Consider the following 12927-nt stretch of genomic DNA (forward strand, 5'->3'; position numbering starts at 1 on the left):
GTCCTGCCCCCTTGGGAACTCGGCAGGGTGGGGATGGGGGGACATTCAAGGCTGCCAGGCCTTCTACCACCGGCCCACTTCCTGGTGCAGGGGAAGGCTGTGGTCCTGTCCCAGCTCTGTCCCCTCTCACTGGCTGGATCTGTCTCCTCCTCTATGAATAAGGCGTTCTGAGGACCCTCCCTGGGGCAAGCTCAAGCCAGCCACTGACCTCCTCACTCCGAAGCTCCTCCGCCTTCCCCCTGTGAACACAGAAGAGTCTGAGGCCCAGCCTCAAGAAACAAGCATTTATTAACCAAAGGGAGGGAAGTCAGAGCAGTGCAGACCCCAACCGGCCCCGCAGCCTACCCACCTCGGCCAGCTGCCAAGGAGCAGGAAGAGCAGCAGATAGGCCCCTTCCTCCCGGCCACCCGCCACCCCAGGGTGAGTTCCCAGGAAGCCAGGGCCCACTGGGTAAGGAAGAGGAAGTCAACAAGGGACAGAAGACAAGGAAGGAAAGAGGAAACAGAGTCACTGGGTAGACAGGCTTGGCACATCCCTTGGTCCCCCACTCCCAATGGGGAGGGCTAAATGGCCAGATGCCAGCCCCAGCACAGGAACCAAGCAAGGGTTTTGCCCATGTCAGAACCCTTGTATGAAGGGAGGAGGGTCCAAGGCCAAGAGCAACCCTCTCCAGGATCAGTCCTTGCCAGAGGATCCTGGTCTAGGTGGAAGCTTCTGCCTCTACACCAAGTTCAAACAAGGAAGCTGCCTCTGGTCTGTCCAGAGACCCAGGTAAAGGATGCAGGAGAGGTCAAGGGCCAAGAGCCTCTCCAAGATCTGTCCTGTGGTGAATTTCGAGTCCTAGAGGGCTAGCCCTCGGCTGCTGGGCTCTCCCGTGCCTGCCGCAACCCATAGAGCCACTTGATCACGCGGGCATTGCGTTCTACCACTGACACGCCATAGGGGACCCGCTCCTGGGTCCGCTCCTCCACAGTGGCAGAGCTGCGGTGGGAACAGCCCCCCTCAGAGCTGCCCGGCCCAGCACTGGGCCCCGCCAGGGACACGATGTCCGAGCTGGCCCGTGCCAGGTGGGCCACCCCCAACCCCCGCGCCTCCTCTGGATCCAGACCACAGAAGTTAAAAAAGCGCTCAAGGTCGGCAGCTGCCCTGGAGAAGCGCTCACTCAAGTCCGACTTGGAGCGTTGCAAACCCGGTGGCCGGCCTGGGCTGGAGGCGGCGGTGGTGCCAGGTGATGGGCAAGGCCGGGCGGGTGAGGCAGGCAGCGGGCGAACGTCCACTCGGCGGACCGCGGCTGTGCTGGATGGTGGGCGCGGAGGTGTGGCTGGGGGGTGCTGGAAGGCTCCCTCTGCCCGTCCGGGGGTACGGCTGGCCTCGGCAGGTAACACAGGACTGTCACACAAATTGATGAGACTGCTAAGGATGTCCAGGTCCAGCTGGGGCCGGCGACCAGGGCCGGGCAGGGCGCGGCGGCTAGGCGTGAGCACCGTGCGGCGAGTCCCGGGGCTGAAGAGCGGCTGTTTGGACAGCAAAGGCTGCACCGGTTCCTGGCGGGTGTTCGCTACGTGCAGGCTCTTGACGTACTTGGCCTTGTCGGCCTCCAGGCGCTCCACGGCACTGGGTTTCCGCGCTCCGCCGTCCGCTGGCCTCCGCAGGAGGTAGCCGGGAACCTTGGTCCGCAGGCGAAAAGGTAAGGAGGGGGCGGCGGCCGCCGCGGGGCTCAGCGTGTCCACCGGCATGGCCACTACATCCCCCGAGGGCACGCGTTGGGGCGGACCAGAGAAAGGGGAGACAGGGATCCCAGCACAGAGTTGGCAGCTGGACGCCGGCAATGGCTGGGGAAAGGAAAGAGAAGGGGCAGAGCGCGCTCAGACAAAGGCTCACCCGGCTGCGCGAGGATGAGACGCCCGCCCGTCTTATTATAAGCTGAAGGCCACGCCCCGCCCCGCCGGGAGCCAATCATCAGGCAGCGAGCAACAGCTGAAGGCCCATTGCCCCACCCATATCACCTCCCTCTGGCAGGGCCGCAGCAGCCCTGGCAGAGAGAGAAAAGGTGTCAAGAGAAGACAGACAGGGCCAGGCCCACCTTCAAGGGAGCAAAGCAGGCTCCAGGCTCTGTGACGGGACCAGCAGGCGGAACCTCAGCGTCCTGTCAATGGTCCCATTTTGTGGATGGGGAAACTGAAGTTCAGGGAGGCAACCAACTTGCTTAAGCTAATCCAGGCTCTGCCTTGCCTCCAAGCAGGGAGGTGCTGGTGACAAGGGTGTTGAGATTAAGTGACCAAGAGAAAGGGCTCTAGTCCCTCTGCACCTGGACTGCCCACAGGAGCCTGGTACCACCTCCACCCCTCACCCTCCCGGGCAGGAAGCTACTCTGTGCCATTCACCTGCCTAGACACGCCATGCCCCAGGCGTGGGAGCTGAGCTGTAGGGGAGGAGCAGAAAATCCCCACCCCTACCCCAGAGGAGTTCAGAACCAGTCAGCCTCCAGTGTGGGACTCCGGCTGATATGATCCTGTCAACCCTGAGTAATGCTGCTCCAAGGTCACACAGCCCTGTACAAGGGACCCAGCAGACCCTGTACAGGGGACCCAGCAGGGGACCCAGCAGGTGCTGGAAGGGCAGGCACTCTCAGGCTAGAGGACCCACACCTGAGTGCACAGGTATCCACACGGCCACTCGTACATACATGAGGGCCTCATGTCCCAGGGATAAACTAGCCCTGTCCCCGTTTCCAAGACAGACCCAGGGCCCAAGGTTCACCACTTTCCCCTGTCCTTCCAGGGCCCTTGGAGATGGAGCAGAAGAAAATCCACCTACCAAGTCCCAAAACTTTTCATCTGCAAAACACAGGGTAGGCATTTAGTCTAGGTCCCCAAAGGGATCTGCAGTTCAGGCCATCTAGACCCTGTCCAATTAAGTAGCCACTAGCCCCATGGGTCTATTCAACCTTTACCAAAAATTCAAATTACATAAAAACTTAAATTCAACTCCTGAATCACAATAGCATCATTTCAAGTCCTCAAGAGCTGCGTGGCCAGTGGCCCCTGCACCGGGAGGCTCACCTTCAGGTACGGCTCGCAGCCCATGTGAGTATTCATTGAATCAAAAGGTACACGGGAGCCAGGTGTGAACGCAGACGGAGATGAAGCACAGAGGGACACCCCAAGCCCTCGGCAGGCACGAAAGGCACAAGTGCACGCAAAGTCTACTTTCTTAACTCTGCATCTCCAGTAATACGGAATTTTAAAACACCGCCCATTCTGGACACACAAAACATGGCTGCGAACATATCTGCTCCCCCTCACCCCAGTCTCCAGCTTGAGACCTCAGCAGCAGTGTTGGAGTACAACCTCCCCGGCTGGCCCCACAGCCAGCGCTGCCCCGGAGGGAGAAGGAATGGGCAGGTGGGAAGGGGAGGCCAGCCCCACTCAGGAGGGAACCCCAGGAAGGTCTGAGGGAGGAGCGGCCCTCCCAGCTGTGTTGAGGTGGCCAGACTCTGCCCCGCTCCCCCACTCCCCATCGGCTGCTGCCACCCAAACCAGTCAAACCCGTTGGTGGCAGAGGCGGATCCCTCCCAAGCACCAACTGGGAAGCGGGGAGGAAGGAGGTCAGATGAGCAGGGCCAGGTCAGAAGCCCCTCTGGAGCTCCACTCTGACACCCACTTCCTCTGACCGAACCTGCTGACCCCAGGGTCCCCTCCAGCTGAGCGAGTCACCAAGCCCAGCTTTGGAGCACTGGTCCAGGGCCGGTGCTCACCCACCCACCTTGGTGCTTGCCCTGAGATGGCTTCGGGCAAGTCACCGGCCTCTCCACACACCAGGTTTCCTTATCTGTGACCTGCAGCTAAAAATAGACCTCCCTGGGGAGTCAGGTCGCTCTGAGAAGAAGAGATGACAGGTCAAGAATGTCTGCAGCACCTGGGGAAAGGGTGGCCCTCCACTCACTGTCCTGTGTTAGGACTCTGAACATCAGACACCAGCCCCCAGAAGCCTGCTCCACAAGGGTCATGAACAGAGGCGCACAAAACAGAGGTTAATCGGTGGGCAGACCTGCACAGTCCCCTGTCACGGTGACCCCTGTGAGGAGAAGCCTTGGCCCCAATCACCAGGTGGAACTATGTCCTCTCTGTGGCCTCCTCCCACCACCCAAGGCCCCACCCGTGGATTTTTCGAATGCTGCCCACAAAACCCAACAAACCCTTCTCCTCCCTGGGCCTCGCAGGCCACCTGGCCCACGCTCCCCAGCCCCTTCTCCTTCCCCAGCCTGCGTTACCCTTAGGAGGCCATGGAATGGGTGGGGAGACCGGGGTTCCAAGATTGGCAGCTGCTCCCCCTCACTTCTGGGAAATCCTCTAGCAGTGAAGTCCTCTAGTGAAGCGGCATGCTGTGTGACACCCAAAACTGGCTGCCCTCTCTGAACCTGGGTCGACCTTTATCTCAAATGAGGGGACTGACAACACGAGTCCTGCGACCCCTTTAAGTCTGAAGGGGAGCACCTGCCCTCGAGGTCCCTGCCAATGGGGGAGGGAAGAGCACGGGGGTTGCCCCCACCAGGGCCAGAGGACCCTCTCCCACCCCTGCCAGCACCTACCTGGCTGCGCTGTTGCTGCCCGTTGCTGCACTCCTGCCGGCCCACCTGGGGCTCAGGTTACCCGCCTTTGCGCAACTTCCGGTGGCTGCGGGCAGGTGAACCCGCCAGCCCGGGTATTACCCAAAAGGGGGAAGTAAGCCAGGCAGGGGCTGGAGCCGAGCCCCAGCGCACTGACAGCTGGCTGGGTGCCAGGACGGCAGGGAGCTCCTCCTCGGGACAGCCCACAGCACGTGGGGCGACGTTCAAGCCCCTTTGACGCTGCCAGGAAGCACCGAGGTTAGGGGTGGCCAACCGCGCCCCCCCTCAGTCTCAGCCACCCTGAGTCCTTTCCCCGTGCAGGGCTGCGAAAGTGGCTTTCCTGGGTTAATTAACCCACTTGACGCTCCCTCCCGGACGGGACGCGATGAGGTCAGCTCCACTGTTATCCCCAGTGGACGCAGGAATGGAAAACTGAGGCGTCCCAGCCTCCGCCCAGTCCCCCAGGCCGACCAACCTGGGCACTTCCCCCAGATCAACTCCTTCTCCCCGGCAGCTCTGGGGTTGCTGCCCCCTCTAGTCTATGAACGAGGAGACTCGGACATTGAGGGACAGGCCAGTGTGAGCTCCAAGGGCCAGGGCATGCCCACAGCGGCTTTGTCAAAACAGGAGACATGGGCAGAGCCGTAATAGTGACCGTGCTGGAGTTCAAGGCCAGGCACCGCAGTTACTCAAACCCCCAGGCCTCCGGGAGGCAGGCACTCTGTGACCCTATTTTCCAGAAGAGGCTGGGGCACTGAGAGGGCGATGGCTGTGTCCCCTCAGCCACCCTGAGCCCCTTGTGCCACCCAGGTGGGTGCTAGATTAGGCTGTTTTCCACTGGGATCCCGAGGCCCAGGGAAAGAGGTGTCCGCAGGCCTCAGAGGGGGAAAGGCCAGAGGAGTCGGGTCCATTTCTGTGTCTGGGTGAGGCTGGGCCAGAACTGAGCGGGGGCACTAGGAGGCAGGAAGTCAGCTTTGCTCTAGTCCTCAATTTTAGGGGACTGGATGTAAGACCATTGCCCCCAACAATGGCGCACAGGCTCCCTGCTTGGTCCTCCACTGAGGCAGCAGTAGGTGACAGGGAGAGGAACCCCTGAGGCACTGGTAGTAGGACACAGAGCAACAGAGGATTCCCACAACACAGGGAAGAGCCAGCCTCCTCCCCTTGGCCCCTGCTCCAGGCACTGTTCTAGACTCCAACACAGGTTCACTTACCTGTCTCACACCCACTCACACTCATTCTCACTCTTCTGAGGCAGGTACTACCATTATGCCTGTTTTGCAGATAAGAAAACTGAGGCACAGAGAAGTGAGGCCACCTGTTCAAGGCCACACAGCAGGCAAACAGCAGAGCCAGGATTTGAGCCCAGGCTTGGGTTGGGGGGTCCGGGGGAGGAAGAAGAGTTTGCAACCTTGGGCTTTGGCCACTCATCAGATGTATCCCCCAAGGAACCCCTAAAGAATCCACAGCCTCTTTGTCTGGGTCCCAGAAGGATGGCCACCTTCAGAAGTACACCCAGGCTATAGTTCCAGGCCCCAATTTCCTTAGTTGTAAAATGGGGAAAATAATGGCAATGTTTTCCCAACAAGCCAGACCTCGTCACTGCTGGGCTGAAACCTTTCTGTGGTCAAGGATGGAGCTCTCCAGCCCCCCAGGACTGAGAACTTGCTTACCACTCCCACCTTATCGCCAGCCTCTTTCCCACTCCAGCCACAGAGCCCACCCTGCTGGCCCTGAAGGTGCCGAGTTCTTTCCTGCCTCAGGGCCTTTGCGCCACTTGCTCCCTGTCTGCAATCTCTCACTCCATAACCTCAGATCTCACTTCAAATGCCAGCTTCTCAGAGAGGCCTCTATGCCCACCCCAAGCAGCTTCTACCAGTGCACTCACCCCTTTTCTTCCCTTCCAAGCATTCACACACCCGGTCACTTTAGATGTTCATTTATGTGTCGCTCCCACTGGGCTCCGCCACACCCTTCCATATTTTCTCCCTCTGGAGACCAAACACAAGAGGAAACAGAGTGACGTTCAGCCAAGGGGCTGAACTGGGAGCTGGGCCACCATCTAGATGAGCACATTAAATGCACACAGCTTCTCTGCTTGTCAGTCGCACCTCAGTTAAAAATGAAGACGGGAATAAACCAAAAGGCGGTCAGGAATGACACGGAAGTGCTCTTGTGACTTTGGTGCATCCTGTCAGGAGCGTCTGACAGCAGTTTGTCCTCAGCGATGACTGATTAACTGGGCGAGGAAATGCCAGCCAGGTTTCCCCTGGAACATTTTTATATTTATAAAGTTTCCCTTTATAATTAATAATTACCTGTGGGAGGGAACAAAGCGACCAGGCCCCTCGCCACCAGCCCCTCCCACCCCCACCTTGCGGCTGGCCTTCCCAGACCTGCCCCCTGGCCCCAGGTCTCCTCCACTGCAGGGGGACCCTGGCCACTGCTGGTCAAGCCCGTTTCTTCCTCCACGGACACCAACCCAACCAAAACCCTCTGCTGTGGGCAGCGCCCCACCCGCCCAGCCCTGTCCCCTCTGTTGGTGCCGCAGGGACTCCAGAACCAACCTGCTTGGGCTCCAGTCCCAGCCCATCAGCAACTAGCTGAGACCTCAGTAAGTTCCTCGCCGTCCCACGCCTCAGTTTCCCCACGGTCACCCAGGGTCCAACAGTGACTCCCACCCAACACGAGGCCTGTGTGTGGCAACTGCCACCAAGGTGTGAGCTGTGCTCACTGTCCCATCCCGCAGGTCTCCAGGGCTCAGCTCCTGGGCGAGGCCTCCATCAGCCCAGAACAGCGAGCACAGCTGCAGAGACGGCAAGTCAAAGAGCAGCACGGGAACAGTAGGACCAGGGAGTGCTTTGACCAGACACCCTCCACAGACACACAAGCAGCCAGGAGTACAAGACAAGATGCTCAAAGCACCTATCACTAGGCAAATGCAAATCAAAGCCAGGAGACACCACCTTACAGCCATTAGGACAGTCATTATCCAAAAATATACCAACAGACAACACCAAGGGTTGATGAGGACCTGGAGAAATTAGACCCTTGCGCACTGGTTTTGGGGATCTAAAATGGTACAGTGCTGGGAAAACCAGTATGCAGTTCCTCAAAAAATAAATAAATAAATAAATAAAATAACAGCATGCGCAATGTCGCGCTCTGTAATCCCAGCTGCTTGGGAAGCCAAGGCAGGAGGACTGAGTTCAAAGCCAACCTCAGCAAGGCCCTAAGTAACTTAGGGAGACCCTGTCTCTAAATAAAATATAAAAAGAGCTGAGGATGTGGCTCATTGGTCAAGCACCCCTGGGTTCAATCCTCAATACCAAAAAGAAAAAAAAATTAAACAGAAAATTGCCATAGTATCATCCCTCAATTCTGCTTCTGAGTGTATACCCCAAAAAATCAAAACAGAGACTTAAAGGAGTATCTGTACACCCTCGCCCATAGCATCATTATTACATCACTAAAAGGTGAAAGAGGCTCCAGTGGCCCAGGAGGCTGAGACAGGAGGATCGCAAGTTCAAAGCCAGCCTCAGTAACGGTGAAGTGCTAAGCAGCTCAGTGAGATCCTGTCTCTAAATAAAATACAAAATAGGGCTGGGGGATGGACTCAAACTATAAAGCTTCTTCTCCACAAAAGAAACAATCAATGAGGTGAAGAGACAGCCTACATTTTGGGACCAAATTTTTGTCACACGCATGTCAGATAGAGCACCAATCTCCAGGATATATAAAGAACGAAAAAACTTAACACTAAAACAAACCAAACAAAAACCCCACCCAATCAATAAATGGGCTAAGGAGCTGAACAGACAATTCTCAGAAAAAGATATACATTCAATCAACAAATATATGAGAAAATGTTCAACATTTCTAGTAATTCAGAATGGCAGCCATTAAGAGTACAGACAACAATAAGTGTTGGCGAGGATGTGGGGGAAAGGCACACTCATACACTGCTGGTGGGACTGCAAATTGGTGCAACAACTTTGGAAAGCAGTGTGGAGATTCCTTGGAAAACTTGGAATGGAAGCACCATTTGACCCAGCTATCCCACTCCTCAATCTATACCGAAGGACTTAAAATCAGCACACGATAGTGATGCAGCCACATCAATGTTCATAGCAGCTCAATAGCTAAACTGTGGAACCAACCTCGATGCCCTTCAGTAGATGAATGGATAAAGAAACTGCAGTATATATACCCACAATGGAATATTATTCTGCATTAAAATGGAATAAAAATGGCATTTGCAGAAGAATGGGTGGAGTTGGAGAATACCATGCTAAGCGAAGTAAGCCAATCCCAAAAAACCAAAGGCTGAATGTTCTCCCTGATAAGTGAATGTTGATCCATAATGGGGGGAGGGCGTGTGGAGAAACTTTGATTGGGCAAAGGTGAGGGAGGGGTGAAGAGGGAATATTCAGGCAGGAAAGATGGTGGAATGAGATGGACATCATTACCATAGGTACATATGGTATGATGTTACATCGTGTACAACCACAGAAATGAAAAGTTGTGCTGCAATTGTGTACAATGAATCAAAATGCATTCTGCTGCATACATATCTAATTTTAATTAATTAATAATTTTTTAAAACTAGGAAAATAAGGCTGGGGATGTGGATTAGTGGTTGAGTGCTCCTGAGTTCAATCCCCAGTACCCACAAAAAAAAAAAAAAAAGGTGGAAGAGACCCAAGTGCCCATCAATGAATGAAGGAAGGGATAAGCAAAATGTGGTGAGATATATATATTAAAAATGGAGGAAATCAGGGCTGGGGCTGGGGCTCGGTGGTAGAGCACTCGCACATAAGGCATTGGGTTCAATTCTTAGCACCACATAAAAATAAAATAAAGGTATTATGTCCATCTATTATTAAAATATATATATATATATATTTTTTTTAAATGTAGGAAATGGGAAGTCAGTGTTATTGGGCATGGAGTTTCAGTTTGGGAAAAGTTCTGGTGGTGGAAGGTGTTGATACTTTCAACAAAATGTGAATGTACCTAATGTCACTGAACTGCACCACTTAAAAAGCAGTTAAGGTGGTCAGTTTTATATAGAAGCAAATGGGAGAGCAAAAGCGTGCAATCTGGAACTCCACAGGCTTTCTAGATTCGAATTCCACTTCTAGGTGACCTTGTGCAAGTTTTAAACCCCTCTCGCACTGTCCCTCTGCAAGACAGAAATGGTATCAGCAGCGACTCCACAAGAAGATGAGGGAATGAAATGTGTTCATACTTGTAGAGTCCCGAGTACACAGTAAGTGCTCAGGAGGTATTAGTGATTTTCGCCCTTCTTTCAAGGCTGGGAGGTGTGGCTTCTGATGTTTGTCATTTTTATGACACTCTACACCCTCCCCTCCCCCTTCCCTCCACCTGCTTCTCTCCTTCTGGCCCAGACTGGGTAGTGACAGGGAGGCCCTTGCCTGCCCCAGAGGAGGATCAGGAAGGCTCCAGGCAATGCACAGGGGCCAGCCAGTGGGGCAGCCCAGCTCCATTTCAGCCCAGCTGTCCAGGTCAGAGACACCCGCTGGGCATCCTCCAGGGCCATGCCAGGTCCCAGGCTATTTCTGGAGTCTTCCTGACGCTCCTGTCCTGGCCTGCCCAGCAGTCAGCCGTGCCCAGAGCAACCCTGCACAAACCTCAGGAAGGGAGAGATGAGCAGGCTGTGGGAGGGGTGTGGGTGTGGAAGCCTCAGGCACTGAGCTCCTGCCTGGGCCACCCATGGGCCCACCTCCACAACTCAATATTCTGGGCCTCAGTTTGCACCTGAGGTTGCAAAATGGGAAAGGAGCCTTGAACGGAGTCTGGATGAGGGAGAAATCACAGGCTAGACCTTGGGGAGGGACCTGGCACACAGGAGGGAAGGTGGGGGTGAGACAGAGCCAGAGCCAAGCCCACTTCCTGTCCTAGAGTGCCCTCTGCCTAGGCCTGACCTCATCATCATGGTGTTTTATCTCAGCCCAGAGATGTGAAGAAACTTGCCAAAGTCACATAGCAAGTCAGTGACAGATCACAGACAGGGCAGTGATCTCATAATTTTATTTATACTTAATCACTAAATATAAATATTTAATGATTTTTTTCAATGCACATGTTTCAAAACTCAAAAACTTTAAAGGGAATAAAGTTTAAAAAAGCCAAACAATCAACTCCCTCCCACCTCTGTCCCCAGCCCTCCTCCTCACGGGCACCACTGAGACAGACAGTTGTGTACCCTTCCAGAGAAACCTGAGGCACACGCAAGCGAGTAGGGACATACATTCTTTCTCCTAGACATACAGTATCATGCTGTGCATATTGTTTTCACTTGCTCTTTGACTCAGTATATATGTTGTTCTTGATGCCACATCAGTACATACACAGCGTCCAATTATTTCCCATCAGCCCCTGTGCCATGCAGCTTAGCATCCATCTGTTCTGTGCATCTGTTACAAACCACACTGCAGGTGCAGCATTACTGCACCTATAGCATTGTCTAGAAGTGGGACAGCTGAATCAGGGGATGCACTTATAACTGTGAACAGAGATGGGGGAAGAAGGGCTGCGCTCCACAGAGGCTGTTTGACTTGACCTCCCACCAGCAGAACGCACAGCAAATGGTCAGCAGATGCCAGTTAATCAAGTTACCTTGATTACCAAGGTTTGGGGCTCCCTAGATTTTGTGCTAACTTGCCTCATCCTGCCCCTGCCCTGCATCACATTCCAGTGGCTAATAGACAAAGTATATAGGGCATAAGGTGGAGCAGATATTACTGAGAAAAGCAAAGCGGGCCAAGAGACCAGATCCTATGAAGTCAACAGGCATTTGTTGAAAGAATGAATGAATGTGGCTTGATTTCTTCCTGAGTGTCCAAGTTCCTCTCCCCAAAGCCAGGGGGAGTGTACAGAGGAGAGGATAAGAATTCCCTTCGGGAGAGATGCAGGACATTCAAATCCTATAAGTCTATGGGTCAAAGCCTCAAAGATGAAAGCAAGACAGACTGAGAGCCAACCCCTGCGTGGCCAAGTCTGTGATAGCCCCCACCTACAAAAGGAGACCTACAATAGTAACCTGCAGGGAGGGGCATACCCAGGAGGCTGAGCAGAGTCAAACCTAAATTAGATGCTCCACCCTGGGAGGGTCCAAGCCTCAATCCCCACTCCAAAGTCTCTGATGACCAGTGGCTCTGGTTTAGAGACTGTCCCAACCCACCTTCCACCAACCCGGGGCAGACTCCCAAGAGGCCAGCAGCGACTTGCAGAGCCTTGGAATCTGCTGCCCACCCACCCAGAATCTAGCCCAGAAACGTCAGCCTCGTCTGATCTCCAAAGAGGGGCCCTCTAGGGACAAGGGTCAAATGAACCCTGAGTTGGGACCCTCTAGGGGCAAGGGTCTCAAGCGAACTCCCGAGTCCAGCTGCTGGGGAAGGAAAACGGGTGTCAGAAGGGGTATCCCAAGGACGGTACGGGGTGGGGCCGGGGCATGGAGGATCCAGCCAGGGTTCCAGGAGCCGCGCCCCTGTCCTCAGGAGCTCAGAAAGTGGCCACCACTTGTCTTGGGGTCTCTCCACACCAGTGGCTGTGAGGTGACGCGGAAGGACGGGGACACCCGGTGGCTCCTCAAGGCCTAGGGCTCTGCCTCAGCCTCGGCGTCCCCACTGTGACTCAGGACGCGGGGGCTGCGCGGGGACCACGTACCCAGCAGGCGCTCGGTGAAGGGCCTCGGACCCGGGCTCGCACCCGCGGCACCGCGCGCTCACCTGGAGCCCGCGCTAGGCGTGTCCGGCTGCTCCGTCGCGGGCACTGGAGAGGCTGACAGCTCGGACCTGGCGAGAGGCGGAGGCCCCAGCGCCGCGTGGGACCCAGCGGCTTCCTCCGGGAAGCCCTCCGCCCCCGACGGAGCAGGTGGCCCCGGCTGCCCGACGGCCCCGCCCGAGCGGAGGAAGGGGAAGTGAGCGTGCCCCCCCCCCGTCGCCGGAATGGTTCGCCCCGGACTTCCTGATTGGTTCCTCGCTTCCGTTCGAACGCCGCGCCGTCCCGGTTGCCGGGCAACCGCTTAGCTTCGGCCGCGTGAAGCCGGCGCCGCGACCCGGCAGCCCGCCTGGCCCCGCCCATCTGGCTCCAGCCTCTTCCCGCCGCGCGGATTCTGCGGCAGCGCCGGGTTCTTTCCCTTTCTTCTCCTTCCCCCTCTTCCAGCTGGGACTTCCTCTGCTGGAAGAGGTACTAGTCAGGGGCCGGGGACTAGTTCCCAGTCTCAACTTAACAACTAGCTAAGTGACCTCGGGCAAGCCCCTTCCCCTCTCCATTTTCTTAACTGCACAATG

At 55.7% G+C, this 12927-nt stretch overlaps 1 protein-coding gene across 4 annotated transcripts; it reads right to left on the minus strand.

The window, feature by feature from the left end:
- Positions 1–269: 269 nt before the first annotated feature.
- Fam110a (family with sequence similarity 110 member A) lies at positions 270–12555 on the minus strand. 4 transcript variants are annotated; one of them, XM_078051562.1, is made up of 3 exons: positions 12364–12499; positions 4592–6600; positions 270–1832 (listed from the first exon to the last, which is right to left on the minus strand). In XM_078051562.1, the coding sequence occupies exon 3, from the start codon at positions 1734–1736 to the stop codon at positions 849–851; it is 888 nt and encodes a 295-aa protein (XP_077907688.1). In that variant the 5' UTR covers positions 1737–1832; positions 4592–6600; positions 12364–12499; the 3' UTR covers positions 270–848. The 4 variants fall into 4 exon arrangements, with proteins under 4 accessions (XP_077907688.1, XP_040130029.1, XP_005320619.1 ...); XM_040274095.2 differs by lacking the exon at positions 4592–6600 and having other exon boundaries at positions 12302–12555; XM_005320562.5 differs by lacking the exon at positions 4592–6600 and having other exon boundaries at positions 12364–12505.
- Positions 12556–12927: the final 372 nt, after the last annotated feature.

This window comes from Ictidomys tridecemlineatus, chromosome 5 (assembly GCF_052094955.1).
Source record: "Ictidomys tridecemlineatus isolate mIctTri1 chromosome 5, mIctTri1.hap1, whole genome shotgun sequence".
Lineage (NCBI taxonomy): Eukaryota > Metazoa > Chordata > Mammalia > Rodentia > Sciuridae > Ictidomys > Ictidomys tridecemlineatus.